Source organism: Peromyscus californicus, unplaced genomic scaffold, assembly GCF_007827085.1.
Source record: "Peromyscus californicus insignis strain IS unplaced genomic scaffold, ASM782708v3 Scaffold_2__1_contigs__length_46816999, whole genome shotgun sequence".
NCBI lineage: Eukaryota > Metazoa > Chordata > Mammalia > Rodentia > Cricetidae > Peromyscus > Peromyscus californicus.
The window spans coordinates 11,560,601-11,582,317 of record NW_026294540.1 but is presented as its reverse complement, the minus strand read 5'-3'; the positions used below and the strand labels follow the sequence as shown (position 1 = coordinate 11,582,317).

Here is a 21,717-nt window from a genome sequence, read left to right as displayed (position 1 = left end):
CTCCCGCCCCAGCCCCCTCCTCCCGCCCCAGCTCCCTCCTCCTGCCACAGTTCTTGTGGCTCTCAGGGACCAGGCTTAGACTGTCAGACTTTCCCTGCTCAGCCAGCACACCACTCACACATTTTTAATTTAATTTTTTTTAGCATTTACATTTTTTATGTACTGATTAAAAAAACATTTTTTTTTACATTTATTTGGTGTGTGTGCATGTGTGAAAGTGTCATGGCATGACTGTACACGTCGGAGGACCGCTTTGGGAGTTGGTTTTCTCCTTCTCCCACGTGTGTCCTGGGGATTGACCTCGGTTTGTCAGGTCAGCTTTGCTGGCAGGCCCCCTTTACCCACTAAACCATCTCATTGGGCCCTGTTTATTTTTCTTGTTGTTGGATCTTTTGGTTTGTGTTTTTGAGACATGATCTCATGTATTGAAGGCTGGCCTTAAACTTCTGACCCCCCTGCTTCAGCCTCCCAAGTGCTGGATTATAGGTGTGCATCACCATACTTTTTAGGCAATATTTATATATTTTATATTATATACAAGCAAGCCTGTACATTTTCTTATTTTAAATATGGTCTTGCTCTGTAGCCCAGTGTCTTCCTGCCTCAGCCTTCCAGGTGCCTGGCTGTTGGTATATCTTGGTGATAAATATTTTGAGTTTCTGTCTTTTACTTATCCGTTTTTGAAAGTCTTTTGCTATCTGTTCATTATTATTGCCTTGGACAAAAACAATTAGGAGTGGATTTGCTGGACACCAAGGTAGTTGATTTTAACTTCAACTGTGTGTCCTTAATTGTTAAGGACAGTAATAGTTGTCACTCAACCTATACCGTAAAAATAGGCCAGCAGTTCAAAATGGAAGCTATCCAGGGCACAGGCAGACACAGTGCTGTGGGTCGGCATAGTTGGTGGGGTGATTTGATCTCCAGTTTCAGGGATGGGGTACATCTTTTCATTGGGTTTGTTCCAGGGTTTGGGTGAAATCTTCTCCTAATGTGAGGTCTCTTTTTCCAAGTATTGCTCTTTGACACCCCTCCCCCCGATGGACTATTTTAGAAGAAATGGAGCCGTCACCCACATCAAGATTCAGAACACTGGGGACTACTATGACCTCTATGGTGGGGAGAAGTTTGCCACCTTGGCTGAACTGGTCCAGTATTACATGGAGCATCACGGGCAGCTGAAAGAGAAGAATGGAGATGTTATTGAGCTCAAGTACCCACTGAACTGCGCAGACCCGACCTCTGAAAGGTCAGTGACACCTTAGTGAACGCTAATCTGCACTCTAGGGCTACATGCTACGTGTCTGTCTTGTGGGGCACACAGGATCTGTGTGACTCCAAAGCTGGTGTCTGTCCCTCATGCTGTCACTTTTTTCAATTAATTAATGAGTTAATTAATTAATGTGCATTGGTGTTTTGCCATGGGTGTCGGGTTCACTGGAGCTGGAGTTACAGACAGCTGTGAGCTACCATGTGGTTGCTGGGAATTGAACCTGGGTCCTCTGGAAGAGCAGTCAGTGCTCTTAACTGCTGAGCCATCTCTCCAGCTCCCCATGCTGTCATTTTTAAAACATTATGTTTTGTTTTGTTTGTGGCAGGGTTTATTGTAATTCAGGGTGGCCTGGGACTCCTTGTGTAGTGAGGATGACTGAATTCCTGATCTTCTTGCTTCTAGCTCCTGAGTGCTAGGGTTATAGAAGTGCTTCACTGTGTCTGGCTGATGTGGTCCTGGGGGTTGAGCACAGGCTTGGTCATGCCAGTGAGGCTCTCTACACACTGAGCTCTGTCCCCAGCCTGGTGGTGTATTAAAGTAGGAACGATGGCGTTAGAGTATTTGTAGAATGCCCTTCCCTCACAGCAGCTGCGGTCAGTGTTCCTTACATGGATTCCACAGGGCTCTCACGCTTCCCCCGAGTAGATTTAGTACAGGCTTTAATTGTAAGATTTATCCACAGCTCATGAGCTTTGGGAGATATGCTGAAACAGCAGCAGTGTTCCATAGTGGCTCAGACCAGTTGTTGAGCAGCACTACCAACAGAGGTCAGGCTAAGCCCGTGGCTCTTCACCTTCTTTTTAACGTTATCTCCCAAGTGTGTGAGCATGACTGTCTGCAGAGAACTGCCACGTGGTAGAGCCCTTCCCATGGGTTTGAAGTTGAGAGCTAGTGCTTGTTTGGTTGGCCCTGGTCTTGGCTTCTGCAGCCCCTTTCTGATCGCGGGTTCTGGGTCTGTATATCGTGTCTTTCCCCGATGCCCGTATTATGTGCTGGTCATTTGTTTCTCCGAGGGCTGCTGTTCCTGTGACTCGGTTTCGATGTTAAGAGCTGAGTTGTTTCAGAATCTGCCATTTCATGGCCCTGGACAGCCTGCATCCAGACTCTCCAGTACAACAGTTAAAGTACAGTCTTTTGGGTTCCATGTAGACATTGCTCTCTGCTTGTGGGAGCTCACACTATTAGGGAAACCCTGTCCCTGCTCCAAGAGGTACATACCATTAAAGCTTGACTGATAACCCAGTGTGGTTTGAAGAACTGGACAGCAGGTTGAGAGACATTTAAGTATAGGGTAGAAATACAGAAAAATCTGATTATTGAATTAATTTATAACAAAGATCCATTTTTATCTAATGTCAAAATGAGCACAGATTCATGATTATCTTGTCTCTTTTATAACTTGTTTATTTGTTGCTTGAGTCCCGGTCTCATGCAGGTTGGGCTGGCCTCCTGATGGCTGTGTAACTGAGGGTGACACTGTGCTCCTCATCTTTTGTGTACACTAGGGAGTCTGTACGGTGTTTCAGTCAGGGTTTCTGTTATTATGATAAAACACCATGACCAAAGCAACTTGGGGAGGAAAGGGCTTACTTCATCTTACAGCTTATAGTCCATCATCCAGGGAAGTCAGGGCAGGAACTCAAGGCAGGAGCTGATGTAAAGGCCGTGAGGGAATGCTGTTTACTGGCTTGCCCTCTTGGTTTGCTCAGCCTGCTCTTATAGCACCCAGGACTACCAGCGAAAGGATGGCATGGCCAACAGTGGGCAGTGCCCTCTTCCATCGATCATCAGTTAAGGAAATGCACCATAGGCTTGCCTATAGACCAATCTGGTAGGGATATTTTCTCAACTGAGGCTCTTTCTTCCCAAATGAGTCTAGCTTGTATGAAGTTGACATAAAACTAGTAAGCATGAGCCGGGCGGTGGTGGCGCACGCCTTTAATCCCAGCACTCGGGAGGCAGAGCCAGGCGGATCTCTGTGAGTTCGAGGCCAGCCTGGGCTACCAAGTGAGTTCCAGGAAAAGGCGCAAAGCTACACAGAGAAACCCTGTCTCAAAAAACCAAAAAAAAAAAAAAAAAAAAAAAAAAAAAAAACCAAAAAAAAACAAAAAAAAAACTAGTAAGCACACATGAATTATGGGCATGTGCCACCATGCCCAGGCTTGTAACTTTTTCTGATCTTTTCACTAAATGCCTGTAACTCAACAGTTGGTTCTTTTAGGGTTAGGCACTTAAAAAAAAAGTCAAGTGTATTTTTAAAAGATGGGAGATTTAAAAGGAAATTGGAAGCATTGAAGATATTGTTTCCTTTCTTCCTTCTTTTTTTTTCTTCTGAGACAGGGTTTCTCTGTATAGCCCTGGTTGTCCCAGAACTCACTCTACTCTATATTCAGGCTGGCCTCAAACTCAGAGATCCACCTGCCTCTGCCTGCCTCCTGAGTGCTGGGATTAAAGGTGTGCACCACCATCATGTGGTGGATATTGTTTTCAAATGATCCTGGGCTCCTTGTTAAAATTCAGTGGAGGCTAGTGTGGTGGCATTGCCTATAATCTCAGCACTGATACTTTTATTGTCTCAGTAAAGAAAAATGAACTTTATTTGTCATTTCTAACACATCTTTGTCATTTTCCTGTCTGTCGGGATGCAGTCTGTCTAGTCGGACAGTCTGTCCCCTGGAGGAAGCTGTCTGTCTGGAACCTGTGTTGAGGAGAGCTGACTCAGTGTGGTACATGGACAATACTGCACACCCCAGCTGAGCTCGGCTCGTTTGCTTTTCCCACACATAGGTGGTTCCATGGTCACTTGTCTGGAAAGGAAGCAGAGAAACTGCTGACGGAGAAGGGGAAGCATGGCAGCTTTCTTGTCCGAGAGAGCCAGAGCCACCCTGGGGACTTCGTTCTGTCCGTCCGAACCGGCGACGACAAAGGGGAGAGCAATGACGGCAAGTCCAAAGTGACACACGTCATGATCCGCTGTCAGGTAGAGCCCGGGACGGTGGGGACTGGGGGGCTGGTGCGGTGGCGTCTGGGGCCAGACACCCGCACATCAGGATTCACTTAGCTTAGTTTCCTTGCTCAGGGCCGTCTCTCCTGTGTCTGTCTCGTTGTTTTGAAGCACTGTTACTTTTATTCTTTTTTCTTTTTTTGGTTGATGTTGTGTTTTTCTGTTGGCTTTTTTTGTTTTTGTTTTTTTGAGACAGGGTTTCTTTGCGTAGCCCTGGCTGTCCTGGAACTTGCTCTGTAGACCAGGCTGGCCTCGAACTCACAGAGATCCGCCTGCCTCTCTGCCTCCCGAGTGCTGGGATTAAAGGTGTGCACCACCACTGCCGAGCTGTTTTTGTTTTTCTGAGATAGCATCTCTCTGTGCACCCCTGGCTGTCTGGAAACTCACTCTGTAGGCCAGCCAGGCCTGGAACCTACAGAGATCTGCCTGCCCTGGCCATGCTGCCACCCTGCCCAGTTTTCCATTCTGCTTTTTCTTTTGGGTCCATCTTTGACAGATGCTTCAGTGCACACGGCCTCTGCTCTGTGGGATTGACTGTCCTAAGGAGTGTCACAGGCGGGTGACACTGCACTGGGCCCTCCATGTCTGTGGATCCACCCCCTGGGGGCAGCAGTCTTCAGCATCCTGTCCGTCTAGACATGGGAAGACTTTCTTGTCCCATCTAGCTTCACAGCTGTGTACATGAACTTATGTGAGCACTGATGCCGCCCTAGGCATCGGGAGGAGTCTGGAGGTGATGGGAAGCGCGTGGCAGCCTGTGTGGAGTTTCTGTTTGATTTTGATGTAATTAAGTGTTATGCCATCTCTTGTCTTTGGTGCTGGGATGGAACCTGGCACCTGTTCCACCCCTGAGTGCCCCCCCCCCCCCCCTTCACCGCTGCTCTTGCTCTCTTTCCTTTACAGCACTGTGGATGTTGGGCTTTCTGTTTCCGGGAGTCAGTCTCTGGGCTTCAGTTGAATACAGTGTAGTTTTTTTGTACCCATCACCTCGTAACACTTCAAATGCCCTCCTGGCAGATCTGCAGTGTATGTAACCCTGTCCACTGTTGTCACCATGCTGCAGATGGATTGGGGTTCCTGAGCCTGTTCACCACACAGGGAGGGTCTGTCTGTCACCAGTACCTTCTCCTGCACCCAAGTCATTCATAGCCACCGTCTGATCTCTTGTCACTGTGTGTTGGACTTGTTTTTTGGAGGCTACACATAAGTGAGGTGACACATGTTCCTTTCAGCCCGTGGCTTCTTTGATTTACTAGGAGGGCCTCCTCCCTCACTCAGTTGTCACCAACGACAGGTTTTCTTCTCAAGGCCCAGTGTGGCTCCACTGTGATGACACAGATGTGATACACAAGTGTGTATTGTTCTCATCGTACCCTCCAGACAGCCAGTGGCTTGGTTACACAGGTTAAGTGTCACTGAGAACGCAGTGGCTGCAGGAGGGTGGGAAGGCAGTGGGCTAGCCTGAGGTAATAATGAGCACCATCTGTCTGGTCTGAAAGGAACTGAAGTACGATGTTGGCGGAGGAGAGCGCTTTGACTCTTTGACAGACCTGGTGGAGCATTACAAGAAGAACCCCATGGTGGAGACGCTGGGCACAGTCCTGCAGCTCAAGCAGGTCAGGAAACTGAAGCTGCCTCTGCTCAGGGTCGGGAGAAGGCTGGCATGGCGTCTGCCACGTATGTGTACCAGTCAGTGTCCCGTCACTGTGACAAGATACAGGAGCACTGGCTGATAGGGGAAAGGGTTCAAAGGAGGAGCCCCAGTCACCTGGCCCTGCTGCCTTGGGCTGTGGTGGCACATTTACCATGGTGGGAACACTTGGGGATGTTTACCACATGGCTGAGAAACAGAGACAGGGAGGGCCCTGATCTGCATCAGTGCCCTGCCCTAGCCTAGGTAGACCCTACCTTCTTAAGACTCTGCTACCTCCCGGGAGCACCTACGGTTGGGACCAAGCCTTCAACACGTGGTCCCTTGGGTGACATTCAAGATCATAGCGTAACGTGGGGGTAGACAGAGTATCGGCATACAGTCTCTAGTCTCTTCACTGGCAGAACACCTCATTTAGTGTTTGGAAACAAATTCTAGGTGCTGCGTCATTTCCACATCAGTGAAGGACCTCATAGAGTGTTTGGGGTTGGGGTTGAACCAGGGCACACCATGCTGGAACTCTGGGATATATGTGGGAGTCTGTCGGAGTCCAGCTCTGACCTGTCAAAGGCTTCTTGCAGGGAGGAGAGAGGAATGAGGAAATATTAGATAGACATATAGACAGAGACACAGGATAGCTTCGGGAGGGTCCTGGGTCAATGCCCAGTCGCCTCAAGGTTTATTCCAAAGGATTTTTTTATCCACTACCAAGGGGAGAGGCAAAAGACCTCCCCCTTTCAAGATCAAAGCACAATGTACAGCCAAGTGTAGCCCCTTCAAAACACCTGGTAACCACACCCATGGCCAAATCATCCCCTTATGCAGCCCTGCTGGGTAAAGTAAGCTCAGATCTTCTGACCTTGAGTAAGGTCTCACTAGGGAGCCTCTGTGGGTCTCCACAGATGTATGGCCTGCCTCCTTACAGAGGATTTTGTTCTTTTCTTTAGTGCTGGGGAGTCCAGCCTCAGGGATTTGTGCATGGTAGGCAAGTGCTCACCACTGAAGTCCATCCCAGCACCCACATGTGTAGACTGCTTTGTCCTTTGTTCTTGATAAATAGTCTTGCCATGTAGCCCTGCTAGTCTCATGACCCTCCTGGCTCCATGTTGGGCTGACACATATGTACTATCATGCCCTTTAAAAAAGAGGACCCAGGTTCAATTCCTAGCACCCACATGGTGGCTCACAGCTGTTTCTAACTCCAGTTCCAGTGGTTCTGACTCTCACACAGATATGCAGATCAAACACCAGTGCACATAAAAAGAAGTGTTCACTGCAAATTACCATTAGTTCCCTTGGGGGGGCCTCACACTTTCTCAGCTTGGAGTCTTTGCTGTTTCCCTTTTTAAAAAACTTTTTATTGGGCTGGAGAGATGGCTCAGAGGTTAAGAGCACTGCTTGTTCTTCTAAAGGTCCTGAGTTCAATTCCCAGCAACCACATGGTGGCTCACAACCATCTGTAATGAGATCTGGTGCCCTCTTCTGGCCTGCAGGGATATCTGCAGACAGAACACTGTATACATAATAAATAAATAAATGAATCTTAAAAAAAAAAAGAAAAAAGAAAAAACTTTTTATTGATTCTTTGTGAATTTCACATCATGCACCCCAATCCCCCTTATTTCCCCATCGCTCCATGTTCACCCTCCCTCCTTGCAGCCTTCCCCCCAAAAGAAAACAAACAAATATAAGTCTCTCAGTGGAAGCTGCTGTGTGTCACAGTCTGTCCTTTTGTCCAAACAGCTTCACTTGCAGATGTTGGTTGCAGTGAGTCATTGGTCTGGTTGGAGGCTCTGGCTTCTGCTGCACTGTCAACACTGGACCCTCACTGGGAATCCTCTCGGATATCCTGTTGTTGCCCTGTGTCACAGAGGTCCTGCAGCTTTAGTTCTGCAGGACCGGCCCCTTCTCGAACTTCGTGGATGGGGCAGATGTTGGGATGGATCAACTCAAAGCCCTGAGTGTGGGTCTGTGTAGTAGCAGAAGTGGTCAGCCCTCCTGCATCCTGGCCACCAGGGCCAGCTCTCTCGATTTGTGCAGGTGAGGGGTGGGGCCAGTTCTCCAACCTGTGGCAGCTGGCAAGAGGCAGGACAGGCTCTCCCGAGCTCAGCTGTTTCACTTTTATGACAGTGGTCTCATCTGGAAATTGTGCTGTGATTTAACTGTCTAGAAATCTCGGTTTGAATTTGTATCAGCTGAGTTCTAACATGTTGGTTGAGAGTGAAGAGGCATTTCCTGGTGGAACAGAAGAGAAAGTGAAAGTACATTTCCAAGTGTTTGAGTTTGGGGCTCAGGGAGAGTGCTGGTGCTTTTGGGTTTTATCCCTGCAGCCTACCTAAACAAGGAAGGGGAAAAACACCTCCTCAATGCTGCTCCTGATCTCCACATGTCACCATCGTGTACACATGCACACATGCACATAGGCACCAGAACACAGAGACACATATCCCACACAAATGTATGAGCACACCACACAAACATGAACATACCCACATGCATGAATGCACACACATACACACAGATGCACACATGCATGCATAGGCACTCATACACTTGCACACATTTGGGGTGATGTGCATCCTGCCTTTGCCTTTGTGAAGTCTTTTTCTTTCTGTGTTAACACTGTTAAACATGTTTTCTTCCTTTCCCACCACTGCTGAACACAACAGCCCCTCAACACAACTCGTATTAATGCTGCTGAAATCGAAAGCCGGGTTCGAGAGCTAAGCAAGCTAGCTGAGACCACAGATAAAGTCAAACAGGGCTTTTGGGAAGAATTTGAGGTAAGTCACTGACAGATTGTTTTTGTATGTTATTAAATGCTGTTTTAACAGGTGAGAAGAAGCCTTATGCTGGGGTCTGGCTCCTTTGTTGTGGCATGGAGCAGGTCACTCAGGGTACTTCTTTGAAGCAGAAAGGCATTGTGTTCCTGGGAAGGGTTGGCAGCTTGTCTCAGATGGATGAGCTAGCAGCCCTGTTTGTTGGTTCAGACCACCGGCAGGACCCCAGAAAAACAAAAAGGATCGAGTTCCTCTGGCATCCAAGAGGCTTCAGACAAATGAAGCTTCGTTGTTTTGAATAAGGCCAGGAGAAGGGCCTGGGGTTGTTCACACTAATAACGGGGAAATTAAGGGCCTGATGTCTGTCCTGAGCCCTGCTCAGGTGTGAGCCCGTCATGTGGCCCTGTGTGCTCAGATGCTGCTGACCCATGTGTCCTCTGGTCTGTCTTTTTCTCCTTGTGCATTTGAGCAGAGCTTTGGCCTCTTCCCTCCCACAGTCAGACTCCTTCGGTCGCTCAGACCTGCACACAGCTCTTTTTATATTTGGTTTTTCGAGACTGGGTTTCTCTGTGTAGTTCTGGCTGTCTTGGAATTCACTGTGTAGACCACGCTGGCCTCGAACTCACAGAGATCCATCCGCCTGCCTCTGCCTCCCAGTGCTGGGATTAAAGGCGTGCGCCACTATGCCCAGTTTAAAGAATATTTTTAAGCCGGGCGGTGGTGGTGCATGCCTTTAATCCCAGCACTCAGGAGGCAGAGGCGGGCGGATCTCTGTGAGTTCGAGGCCAGCCTGGTCTACAAAGCCAGTTCCAGGAAAGGCACAAAGCTACACAGAGAAACCCTGTCTCGAAAAAACAAATAAAACAAAACAACAACAACAACAAAAAAAAAAAAAAAAAGAAAAAGAAAAGGAAAAAGAATCTTTTAAATTTGTTCATTGATAGTTTGGTATACAGCTGTCTTGCAGATACCCACCCTCCTGCATTTCCCCTCCCACTTTCTGTTTTACAGGAGTGGTTAGTCCGTGGTTTGTATAGGACTTGAGGATTCACAGCTGTTTGTGCCAGCATGTGCCAGCCTGCTCTCGGAGAGAAGTGCTAGCTCCATTCCACAGGGGAGCGTGCCCAAGTAGCTTGCCCATCTTCTTTAGCACAGATGCCGATCATCCCAGCCCTGGGGATGGGTCCATTCTAGAACATTCCTGGTGCTTGCTCTGCAGTGATGGGCAGGGACTAGAACTTGGGTCTGGTCTCGTATCAGGCATTGGGATGGGCTCTTTGAACACCAATGTGGGGGCGCGACAGACAGGGTTTCCACCATCAGAAGTTTCTTGTTGGGAGAAGGAGGACGGGGATGAGGGTGTCAGTGAAAGTGTGAGGAGAGCAGATGGGCCACGAGGTCATCTCTAAATTATTTACGTACTTACTGGTCCTGTGGGTCAAATGCAGGGCTTTGTGCAGGCAGCGCCTGTGCTGTCCCGCTGAGCTGTAACCTGTCCATCTTGTCTCTTTAAGAAGTTTCACTGTTTCTCTCTCTTTTTTTTTCAATAATTTCTTTAAATTTATTTTATGTACATTGGTGTGAAGGTATCAGATCCCCTGGAACTGGAGTTACAGACAGTTGTGAGCTGCCATGTGGGTGCTGGGAATTGAACCCGGGTCCTCTGGACAAGCAGCCAGTGCCCTTAACCGCTGAGCCATCTCCTTAGCCCGTAACTGTTTCTCTAAAGCATGTTTTCACCAGTGCTCCACAGTACCTACACACTCACGCACCACTCAATCCCGCATTCATTTCTTTTGACTCAGTTAAAAAGGCATGTTCTCCAGCATATGAATTACTGTAAAATAAAGGGTGTTTTTACAGACTTCAGCATGAGGGTTAAGAGAGAAAGAGGAACTAGAGAGGGCTCAGCTGTTGAGAGCTTGTTGCTCCTGTGGAGGGTCAGCAGTCCTGACTGCTGAGCCATCTTTCCAGCCCCCAGCCCTGGGTCTTCTAAGTGTTTTAGGAAATGGGACAGGTCCCCCTCACCTAATTTTGGTCATCTTTTTTTTTTTTTTTGTTTTTTCGAGACAGGGTTTCTCTGTGTAGGTTTGCGCCTTTCCTGGATCTTGCTCTGTAGACCAGGCTGGCCTCAAACTCACAGAGATCCGCCTGGCTTTGCCTCCTGAGTGCTGGGATTAAAGGCATGTGCCACCGCCGCCCAACTTAATTTTGGTCATCTTAAAGACAGAGGAGATGATAGGCCACAGCTTGAGGTAGACATGTTCAGGTTTGGCCTCGAACATAGCCTGTACCATTTCAAAGCCAGAAGCCAGCCCTGCTGTGAAAAACAAAAAACCGCCATGCCAGGCCCTTACCTCAGGTCAGGAGGTGAGAAAGAAGCTGTCTTCCTTGTCTCTCTGACCCCTCTCCCCGTCTCGCTCACTTCTAGTCCCTCCCCCAGTGTTTGGGTTCTGGTGTGTACCACTTGTCCAGCTCACCCTTTGCTGTGGCCATGGAAAACAATTGTAGATGCCTCCCTCGGTGACAAATCAAATTCAGCCCACCTTCTATACATCAATAACAACATAAAGGGCAAAAATGAGTTGGCTTTGTGTGTGAGGTGTGGAAAACAGAGTCCCATCTGTACTACCGGGGTGGGACACTGTGTCAGAGCATTAGGAGTCCTGCGGGTAGATGGAGCTGTCAGTGTAGATGAGGGCCTGCTTTCGAGATCTCTTATTACCCCTGCCTTTCCAGTTAAGTCAGCTTTAAGAAACTGCTGCCTGTTGAGGTTGGAGTCAGGGGCATGAGCCTAAGACAGAAAGGCCACCGCAGTGTGTTGGAAGTCACCCTCATAATTTCAGTCCCCACGGGACTAAAGTTTGAGCCACATCCTCAGTATGCTGTTAGTTAGTGAGCACATCAGGATTGCTTCCTGGAGGATGATTAATGCAGCATCCTGTCTTCCTCTGCTCTCTAATGGGGGACCCACCTTTCTCAGGGCACTCTAATGGGTGAACCCACCTTTCACAGGGCACTCTAATGGGGGACCCACCTTTCTCAGGGCACTCTAATGGGGGAACCCACCTTTCACAGGGCACTCTAATGGGGGACCCACCTTTCTCAGGGCACTCTAATGGGGGACCCACCTTTCTCAGGGCACTCTAATGGGGGACCCACCTTTCACAGGGCACTCTAATGGGGGAACCCACCTTTCACAGGGCACTCTAATGGGGGAACCCACCTTTCACAGGGTACTCTAATGGGCAGAATCCCACCTTTTACAGGGCACTCTAATGGGGGAACCCACCTTTCACAGGGCACTCTAATGGGGGACCCACCTTTCACAGGGCACTCTAATGGGGGAACCCAACTTTCACAGGGCACTCTAATGGGGGAACCCACCTTTCACAGGGCACTCTAATGGGGGAACCCACCTTTCACAGGGCACTAATGGGGGAACCCACCTTTCACAGGGCACTCTAATGGGGGAACCCACCTTTCACAGGGCACTCTAATGGGGGAACCCACCTTTCACAGGGCACTCTAATGGGGGAACCCACCTTTCACAGGGCACTCTAATGGGGGAACCCACCTTTCACAGGGCACTCTAATGGGGGAACCCACCTTTCACAGGGCACTCTAATGGGGGAACCCACCTTTCACAGGGCACTCTAATGGGGGAACCCACCTTTCACAGGGCACTCTAATGGGCAGAATCCCACCTTTCACAGGGTACTCTAATGGGCAGAATCCCACCTTTTACAGGGCACTCTAATGGGGAACCCGCCTTTCACAGGGCACTCTAATGGGGAACCTGCCTTTCACAGGGCACTCTAATGGGGAACCCGCCTTTCACAGGGCACTCTAATGGGGAACCCGCCTTTCACAGGGCACTCTAATGGGGAACCCGCCTTTCACAGGGCACTCTAAGGGGGGGCAGAATCCCACCTTTCTCAGTACACTCACATTGGGGGGTCCCACCTTTCTCAGGGCACTCTGATGGTGGGATTCCGACTTTCTTGGAAAGTGTGCTCTGATGGCTTTTCACAGGAGCCGGAACTCTACAACTTGAGCGGCTGCAGGGGTGCTGTTAGGAGGAGGAGTTGGCGGGAGCAGGTTGTGAAGCTGCCAGCTTTTACTTGGGACATTTAAGAGGGCTTTTGTTGATACCTCTTGAGTCTTTAGCTCCCCCCTCTGGGGGTTTTCTCAGGGGAGCCTTCCCCATCCCCCACCCCCATTGCAAGCTGGGTACTTCCTATGTGTGTGTGGGCATAGGAATTTGTGACTAATCTGTGTTGCTATTGTTTTAATGCCCCACAAATCCATAGACGCAGGTAACTTCAGTGAGTCTGTTGGGGGAAAGGAATGCTTTGTCCCCATGAAGCTGCTGAGGGAACAAGAGGGTTCGTGTCATCTAGGAAAGGGACTAGTGCAGTGAGGGCCCAGGACAGAACCTGCATGGTTCCTTGTAGCCCCAGAATCCAGCAGGCAGTCTTCCTACTCCCCTTTTCCCAAGTGGGCTTCAAATAGTTTTGTGGATGTATTTGAGAGTGCTGTGTTGGGTGCAGGCCCTGGATTTTGATTCAGTGACTTAGAGCAGTGTTCTTCTGGGCTTTGCTTGAGATAGCCTGCTTTACTGGGATACAGCTTGCTTTCATGAGTCCCTGATGGAACCTGGGGTGTGTGCAGCTGAGACTAAGATCTCTGAACACACATGCCCCAGGCGTTCTGATTCAGGCCCACAGGGCTGGATTTCAGAAAGATTGTAGTTTCTGAACTCAGTGTTTCTGATTAAATCTGCAACACACGACAAAGGGGAAAAATCCAACAGACAAAAACCCCAAATCCCAAACAGATAGTGTCATTGACCATCTGATTTACTGGGTAATTTTCTCAGTAAACTCCTTTTCCTTAGCAATTTCAGTATTCTGGAATGCACCTTGGCCTGGTCTGGCCTGCAGCTCTGCTGGCCCGAGGCTGGGAGGAGCCGGGGGCCTTCACCTGTAGCCCCTTCCGGTTCTTCCACAGTGACTGTCCTGCTTGCAGTCACTGTGACTCTCCTCCAGGGTGGCTTCACCCGCACCCCAGGGCTCTGTCTAGAGTACTAATTCTTGCTGGTCATCTCTGGTGGCCATCTTCCCCTGGTGACTGAGCAGTCAGCATTGGAGGACAGCCCCCAGTCAGGCATCAGCTGCAAGCTCCAAACGCTCCAGGTCTTCCCTGGAGGCTCCATCTTGTCGGGTAGAGCAGTTCAGGGTCTGAGGTTTCCATGCTCAATCGAAGCTTGGTCCTGTTTCCTACACCATAGCTCTCCCCTGATGCCCCCTGTTCCTATACCATAGCTCTCCTCTGATGCCCTCTCATGCTTTTCTCTGTAGGGTTTTGTTGGCTGTAGCTCTGGACTACACATGCTCGTATGCTTTTTCCCTTCTGTTACCCCTTGCCTTGGATGACCTTACTGCTTCCTCTTAGGTCATGAGTGGCCCTGCTGCAGCTTCCGTTTCTTTTCAACCCCTTACTTCTTGAGCCTTACTTCTTTTTTTTTTTAAGATTTATTTATTTATTATGTATACAATGTTCTGCCTGCATGTATGTCTGCAGGCCAGAAGAGGGCACCAGATCTCATTACAGATGGTTGTGAGGCACCATGTGGTTGCTGGGAGTTGAACTCAGGACCTCTGGAAGAGCAGCCAGTGCTCTTAACCTCTGAGCCATCTCTACAGCCCCGAGCCTTACTTCTTTATTGTGGTGTCCCCCTGTGGATTGAGATGACACATTGGGAAGATGCCACTGGGGTTTTTTGTTATTTGAGACAAAGTCTCGTGTAGCCCAGGCTGGTCTCAAACTCATCATGAGGCTGGGGAGACCTTGAACGCCTTGCCTCCAACTTCTAAGTAGCCAGTTTATGCAGTGCTGGGGACTGGACCAAGGGCATTCACCAGCATGCCTTGCTTTCTCTTTAATTTGAGGCAGGATCTCTCCCTCTTGGTCTCCCTCCACTGCCAGCTCCCCATTCCTTCAGTTTTCCGATCTGCCGCAGGAGCACACCCCGACCTTGCCCCTGTCCCTTCTTGCTGACGGTCCTGTGGTTCCTGCATTCTTTTCCTGCCTCTGACGCAGGACGTGGCTGAGCCTCATCCAGACCAGCACTCCCAAGCTTGTGTTGCCTTGGTGCTCTGACTTCATGGTTTGGGGGACTCCCACTCTGCTCCCCTGTCTTTGCTCTTCAGACTCATGCTTTCCAAACAGGCCGTTTTCCTCTAGAGACCAAAAGTTCCTTCTACTCCAAGTCTTTGGAGGTCCTGCATTACTCTGGAGCTGAAGGGTCCTTGGTGCCCCTTGATGCAATTTTCTCTCTCTCTCTCTCTGCCATGGCTAGACCTTGCAAGTCCTGTTGTCCCCTCCTAGTGTGTGTCTGCCTTTCTTGGGAAGGAAGGCATTTTCATGGTCTGTGTCCCGCTGAGTGTTGTGCCAGGTGGGCATCTAGTTGTATCTCCAGATACTTGGAGAGATACGTGCCTGTTGAGGGTAGCTCAGATGGGCAGGGGATGGAGACAGGATTCCAGGCTGATGCTCTGGTCTCCTGCCTCTGTTCCAGCCTCTGCCTCTGCCCCTGTATGCACCCTGTATGCTAATTTCAGCATTCACGCCTTTCTGTTCAAGAACCTTCAGTGGCTCTCAGTTTCCTATGGAAACATAACATTTTCATGTTGAAGAACTAAGAATCTGACTCTCAAAAAAGAAAGTTGTCCCCAGGGATGAGGCTGGTAAATGGTTTCAGCTTGGGAATTTCTGGTTTCATGTCCCATTCCAAGTTGGCTGGGCTGTGCTTCCTTCCTTCAGCCTGAGATTGTTCTGCCTGGCCCTTTGGTCCTCTGCCATGTTCCTGCCTCCCATCTCTCCTCACTTCCTTCCTCTTCCTAGTACACAGTGTCTAGACATGCTGCCCAGTTTCATCCCTGGCCCTTTTTGGTGCTGGAGTGTCCAGTATTCCCTTCATTTCTGTATGGCCCCGTGACTTCTTCAGGAGAGCTGTCCCAGACCCAGCACAGAGGAATGAAGTGTTGTCTTTCACAAAGGTTTTTGAGTGTGTGGGTGTTTTCCCTGTATACATGTCTGTGTTCCACATGTATGTAGTACCTATGGAGGCCAGAACAGGATCTCCGGAACTAGAGTGATAGAATGTTGTGAGCCGCCATGTGGGAGCTGGGAACCAAACCCAGGTCCCCTGAGGAGCAGCTAGTGCTGCTGGGCCATCTCCAGTCTCTCAAAGCTTTTGGAGTTACATCCTGGGATAGTGTCTCTCCACCTCTGGCTCTGTTTGAACTTCTGCAGTTCACCTCTCAGTTGCCGCTGGCTCTTTTCTCAGCTCCTGGTTTGATTGTAATTCCTGGGGAAATGACGTCTTGCAGCCTGTGTCCCAGTTTTGCTTTTTGCTGTCTGCCTCTGCCTTGTCCTCAGCACAGCTGTGAGTGACAGTGAAGGTCCCCAGGAGTGAGTGGACACTGCAGGACACAAACCTTGGAGGAGGTGTCCTGTCTCCCCCTCCCCCCACAGGATTTCTCTGTGTAGCTTTGTGCCTTTCCTGGAACTCACTCTATAGACCAGGCTGGCCTCAAACTCACAGAGATCCTCCTGGCTCTGCCTCCCGAGTGCTGGGATTAAAGGCGTGCGCCACCACTGCCCGGCTGGAGGAGGTGTTTTAGGGCAGGGCTCCTAGATATATTCGGACCCATGCTCCCATTAGCCTGATGCCAAGAAGGAAGTGGGTCTTGGCGGAGGCTAGCTGCCATTCGGGTCCAGCTGGGGACAGAGGATCAACAATCCTAAATTCTAGTTCTTACTGGATGGACAGCTAGCTCCCTCACTGGAGGAATGAACAGGTCTGGGCAGTTTGGACCCCCGGACATGCATAGGGATGGGCTGCAGAGCAATGGAGGAAAAGCTGAGGTAGGCATTATTATGCATTTGCCGTCCCTGAAGGTTGCTAGCCGCTGGCAGTCAGCACCCAACTATCTGGATGCAGGACCTGGGCTTGGCCTCTCTGGGGGCCTCCAGGGCTCACAGCCTGTCATGATTTCCACAGCATGTGCAAGAGCTCCTGATGGGTGGTCCAGCAAACACATAGGGTTGTGTTGATGAAGGTGCCCTGACCTGGAACTCTGGAGTTTACTCTGGCAAGGTTGTTCTTGGTGGCACCCCAATTGTAGTAGCTAAGATGAATCAGGGAGGCATAGGGCCCCGCCTTTTATAGATACCCTGCCATCTGCACTTGTGAGTGAGAGGTTTGGCTCATAGGTGATGGTCAAAGTTACTGCCAAGTTTAAGTAAAGCTGCAGGTTCTCCCCTCCCCGGCCCCCCATTGCCCTGGCCAGTGCCCCACAGCTCCTCATTCTGGCTGCTCTTGAAGTGACAGATCCCTCTCAATGCTTGAACTTTTGAACATCATCCCTATGACCTATCTAAACATCAAGGGCTAGTGTCTTCCCAACACCACTGAGTTGCCTTTGTGGCCAGCTCAAGGTCAGGGAATGCCAGCTCCCAGAAGGCAAATAGCTTTAATTACTTGATCGGAGCTCATTAAAAACAAAACAAAACAAAACAACAAAAAACAAAACAAGACTTGAACGAGAATTGCACTGTCCAAGTTCTGCACACCTTGTTTTCTTTCTGTTCAAGTCCCCAGCAACTAAAGACTTTTGCTATGAGCCAGGTGCCAAAGCTAAACACTGCTTTGAGACTGAGTGCCAAAAACTCATTTTAACCCTTGACTTCTATACCCGTCTTTGAAATTTCAGATACACGATGTGGAAGGAGTGCAGGCTCTGGTGGTGTGCCAGATTGGCCCTGCTTCCTTGCAGAGATCTTCCCAAGCAGCTGTTTTGGCATCTCATAGAGGAAGGAAACCTTTTTCTCTTTAGCTGCCTTTCACTTTCTTTGTCCGCTTGTGATTTTCTATCAAAAAACTAGTTTGGGGCCTCAGTGGTGGATCACTGACGGAGTGTATGCCAGAGGCCCTGGGCACCATCCTCAGCATCACAGAACCCACAGGCTGGGCTTGCTGAGAGATAATGAAGAGAACTTCTGAAAATGAAGGCGTGGTGGTGCACGCCTTTAATCCCAGCACTCTGGAGGCAGAGGCAGGCGGATCTCAGTGCGTTCAAGGCCAGCCTGGTCTACAGAGCAAGTTCCAGGACAGGTACCAAAACAATACAGAGAAACCGTGTCTCAAACCTCCCCCCAAAAAAACAAAATGAAAATGAAACCTCCTCTCTGACTTGTGCTTCAGCTTGGTCTGTTCCCCTCTGGACTGTCCTCACTGCTTCCCCACTTCTGGCTGGGCCAGTTTCACTGTGGCTGCCTGGTTTATCTCTTAATGGTGTTCCCAACTCTTTGCCCCATAGAGCTGTCTGGCACTTTCTTCTGGAGTCCATCCTTGTCCCTGCCCTGTCCTCCCAGGTCTGACTCCTTGCCATCTTGTCCAGGTTTCCCAGGGAAGTGAGGGCAGCAGGCTTCTGGAAACAGCTGTCATGGAGACGCTGACTTGGGTTTGACATGAGAGGCCCCCAAGCTGAACTAATAGTTGCTCTTCCTGCCATCCAGTGGTTCCAAGCTGCTTCTGCCTCTTCCAGTGTCCACGTCCTAAGACTGCCATGGGGCTCACTCTTGATGGAGCCGAGGTGGAAGGGAGCAGATCCTAAACTCCCGCAGAACACGACTCTGGTGCTGCTCACACACCCTCTCCCAGCTCTCCCAGTGTGGTCCTCCATGTCTCCAAAGGCCTTTCTTCTCACACATGTTGTAGAAAGTCTAGGTGCAAAACAGCAAAGGAAACAGATGAGCTCAAACACGAAAGGCAAGGACTTCTGACTCCGCCTCCCCGATCCCTCCTTGGTGTGGGTGCTGTTGCCATTGTGTAGGTACCCAGGTGCATGTAAGCATGTGGCTCCAGCCCACTCCGAGTTTGACCAACTGTGACCATCCTTCCATCCAGACTGACTCTGTAGAGTCACAGAGTTCTTCTGTGTGACAGGACAACAGAGTTTTGTTGTCCCCTCCGTCCGTCCGTCCATCCGTCCCTCCCTCCCTCCCTCCCTCCCTCCCTCCCTCCCTCCCTCCCTCCCTAAGGTTGTACTGTGGTCCAGGCTGGCCTCACCCCTATGATCCTCCCTCTTGAGCATTGGACAATATGCACCTTGCACCTGGGTGGCCCGTGGTGACTTAGGAAGTCTCCTCTTGTTGGCCTAGGCCACTGTGAATGCCTCTGTCAGGTCATGCTGTGGGGACGGGTGTTCTTGTTCCCATGGGCCTGACTCACATTCCACAGGCTGAACCCTTAAAGCAGAACACAGGCCAGGCTGGCTTACTTCTTTCCTCTTTTTCTTTTCCTCCCCTCCCCTTGCCTTCCTCCCCCTCTCCTCCCTCCCCTCCCCCGCTCCTCCTTTCCCCTCTTCCATTTTCTCCTTTTCTTTTTTAAGGGAGTGCTTTTTATATTTGTTTATTTTTTACATTTGTTGATTTACGTGTGTGTGTGTGTGTGTGTGTGTGTGTGTGTGTGTGTGTGTGTGTGTGTGTGTGTGTGTGGTGCACGCTGTGTGTGTGGAGGTCAGAGGACAACTTTCAGAAGTTCTTTTTTTTCAGTGTGATCCTGGGGACAGAACTCAGGTCGTCAGATATGTGCAGGTGCTCTTACCCACTGAGCCGTCTCACGCCGTCTTTGGATACATTTGATACATGTTTCCTTTTCCTTGCACTCACCCCCGTCTTTGGATACATTTGATACATATTTACTTTTCCTTGTACTCACCCCCGTCTTTGGATACATTTGATACATATTTACTTTTCTTTGCTTCTAGACGCTGCAGCAACAAGAATGCAAACTTCTCTACAGCCGAAAAGAAGGACAGAGACAAGAAAATAAAAACAAAAACAGATACAAAAACATCCTGCCCTGTGAGTATCAGTGCCCTGCCTCAGTAGCAGTCTGCCTGGGGTCACACGCTGGCTAACAGATAACCAGCCCTAATGCGGACAGATGTCCTCCTGATGCCAGTAAAGCTGTAGGAGGAGAGGCCCTCTGCGGTCACCTCTTGTTCATTAATTCCTGCTCTACCTCCATGTAACAACCTCAAGGATGGGGGGGGGGGGCGCGGACGACAAGGCACGTGCCTCAGGTCTGAGAGTTGTGTCTGTGAGTTAGGGGTAGGTGCCGCTCCTCTGCGCCTTTTGCTGGCTCAGCTTCTGCAGATAAGGGACCTTGTGAGTACCACCAAGCTGGGCCCCCTGTAGTATGCACCCACTGGCAGAGAGCAGAGGCCCTCAGTGAGGACCCCATCACTACACAGGTTGGAACTCATCTCTCTGTGGGGGTGACTCTGCTGTTGCACATCTTGATGTGACCTGATCTGTAACTAATGTGGACACTGAGCAGGGTGTTTTGTTTTGTTTTGGAGTGCTGGGGATTAAACCCCAGGCCTTCCACACTGCCAATGCGCTACATCTCCAGCCCTCTTTGTATATTTATTTCTGTGTGTGCGTGTGTGTGTACCTTTGTGTTCATGTATACTAGTGTGCGACTATATGTGCATTCATGTGGAGACCAACCCCAGCCCTCTTTGTACATTTATTCGTGTGTGTGTGTGTGTGTGTGTGTGTGTGCGCGTGTGCGTGCGCGCACGCGTGTACACCTCTGTGTTTGTGTATACTTGTGTTGGGTACATGTGCATGTGTGTGGAGTTAGAGCATGACCTTGGGTGTTGGTCCTTGGGTGCCATCTTCTTTCCTTTTGAGACAGTCTCTCATTGACCAGGAGCTCCACTGTTAGGCTAGGGTTGCTCGTCAGAGAGCCCAGGGATCTGCCTGTCTGCACTTTGCTAGGCTGGGCTTAGAAGCATATGCTGTTAATGCCCAGCTTTTTGTTGTTGTTATTTTATTGTTGTTTTTGTTTTATTATTTATTTCTTTTTTTTTTTTTTTTTTTTTTGGTTTTTTCGAGACAGGGTTTCTCTGTGTAGCTTTGCGCCTTTCCTGGAACTCGCTTTGGAGACCAGGCTGGCCTCGAACTCACAGAGATCCGCCTGCCTCTGCTTCCCGAGTGCTGGGATTAAAGGCGTGCGCCACCACCGCCCGGCTTTATTATTTATTTCTAAAACAGGGTTTCTCTTTGTAGCCCTGGCTGTCCTGGAACTCACTCTGTAGACCAGGCTGGCCTCGAACTCACAGAGATCCACCTGCCTCTGCCTCCCAAGTGCTGACAATGCCCAGCTTTTAAAAGTGGGTTCCGAGGATCGAACTCGGGTCTTCATGCTTGAATGGCAAGAACATAGAGACTGAACTTAAACACCCAGCCCTCTTTTTTCCTTTTATTTTGAGAGAGGGTCTCACTAGTTTGCCCAGGCTGGTCTTGAACTTACTCGGTAGCTCAGGCAGATCTTGAATTTGCTTTGCTCCTGCCTCTACCTCTTAAATATCTGGGACCACAGACGTGCACCCGAAGGCCCAGCTGAAGCAGATGTTCTTTTCTCGCCCCATCTTGTTTTATGTGCATGTGTGTTTTGCCTGGATGTCTGTGTGCACCACGTGCAGGAAAGGAGGCATTCTTAACTTTCCTCGTCTCACGAGCTCGTTTAGCAAGGTTGCCAGTGGGAGAAGCAGTCACTCAGGCCCTGAAAACAGTGTTCTTGGCATCTTTTGATGATGCAAGATCTGCAGGGTGGTCTGTGCAGGCTTTCATGGGGGAAAGAACATTTAGAACGTCAGTATAAGTACATCCTTTATCTAAAAGAAGAGAAAAGAAAGCCAAATCTGATGCACAAATTGACAGAGCTTTCTGTAGATGTGTGCCTCTGGGTGTGGAGGGGTTCTGCTGGACTGCTGGAGCAGAATTGGAAAGCATTACCTTCACAGTTCAGCTGATCAAAGCTGCCTCATAAGTTTTTTTTTTTCTTTTTTCTTTTTTTTTTTGTGTGTGGTTTTTCGAGACAGGGTTTCTCTGTGTAGCTTTGGTGCCCGCCCTGGAACTCACT

At 49.6% G+C, this 21,717-nt stretch overlaps 1 protein-coding gene across 1 annotated transcript in view; it reads left to right on the top strand.

Annotated features, from left to right (window-relative positions):
• Nucleotides 1–21,717, top strand: part of Ptpn11 (protein tyrosine phosphatase non-receptor type 11) — a 67,954-nt gene that overhangs the window by 20,771 nt on the left and 25,466 nt on the right. The window contains exons 3-7 of the mRNA XM_052755235.1: nucleotides 1,055–1,249; nucleotides 4,061–4,253; nucleotides 5,777–5,893; nucleotides 8,598–8,711; nucleotides 19,550–19,646. Coding sequence (XP_052611195.1) covers nucleotides 1,055–1,249; nucleotides 4,061–4,253; nucleotides 5,777–5,893; nucleotides 8,598–8,711; nucleotides 19,550–19,646 — 716 coding nt within the window. The remainder of the gene's footprint in view (nucleotides 1–1,054; nucleotides 1,250–4,060; nucleotides 4,254–5,776; nucleotides 5,894–8,597; nucleotides 8,712–19,549; nucleotides 19,647–21,717) is intronic.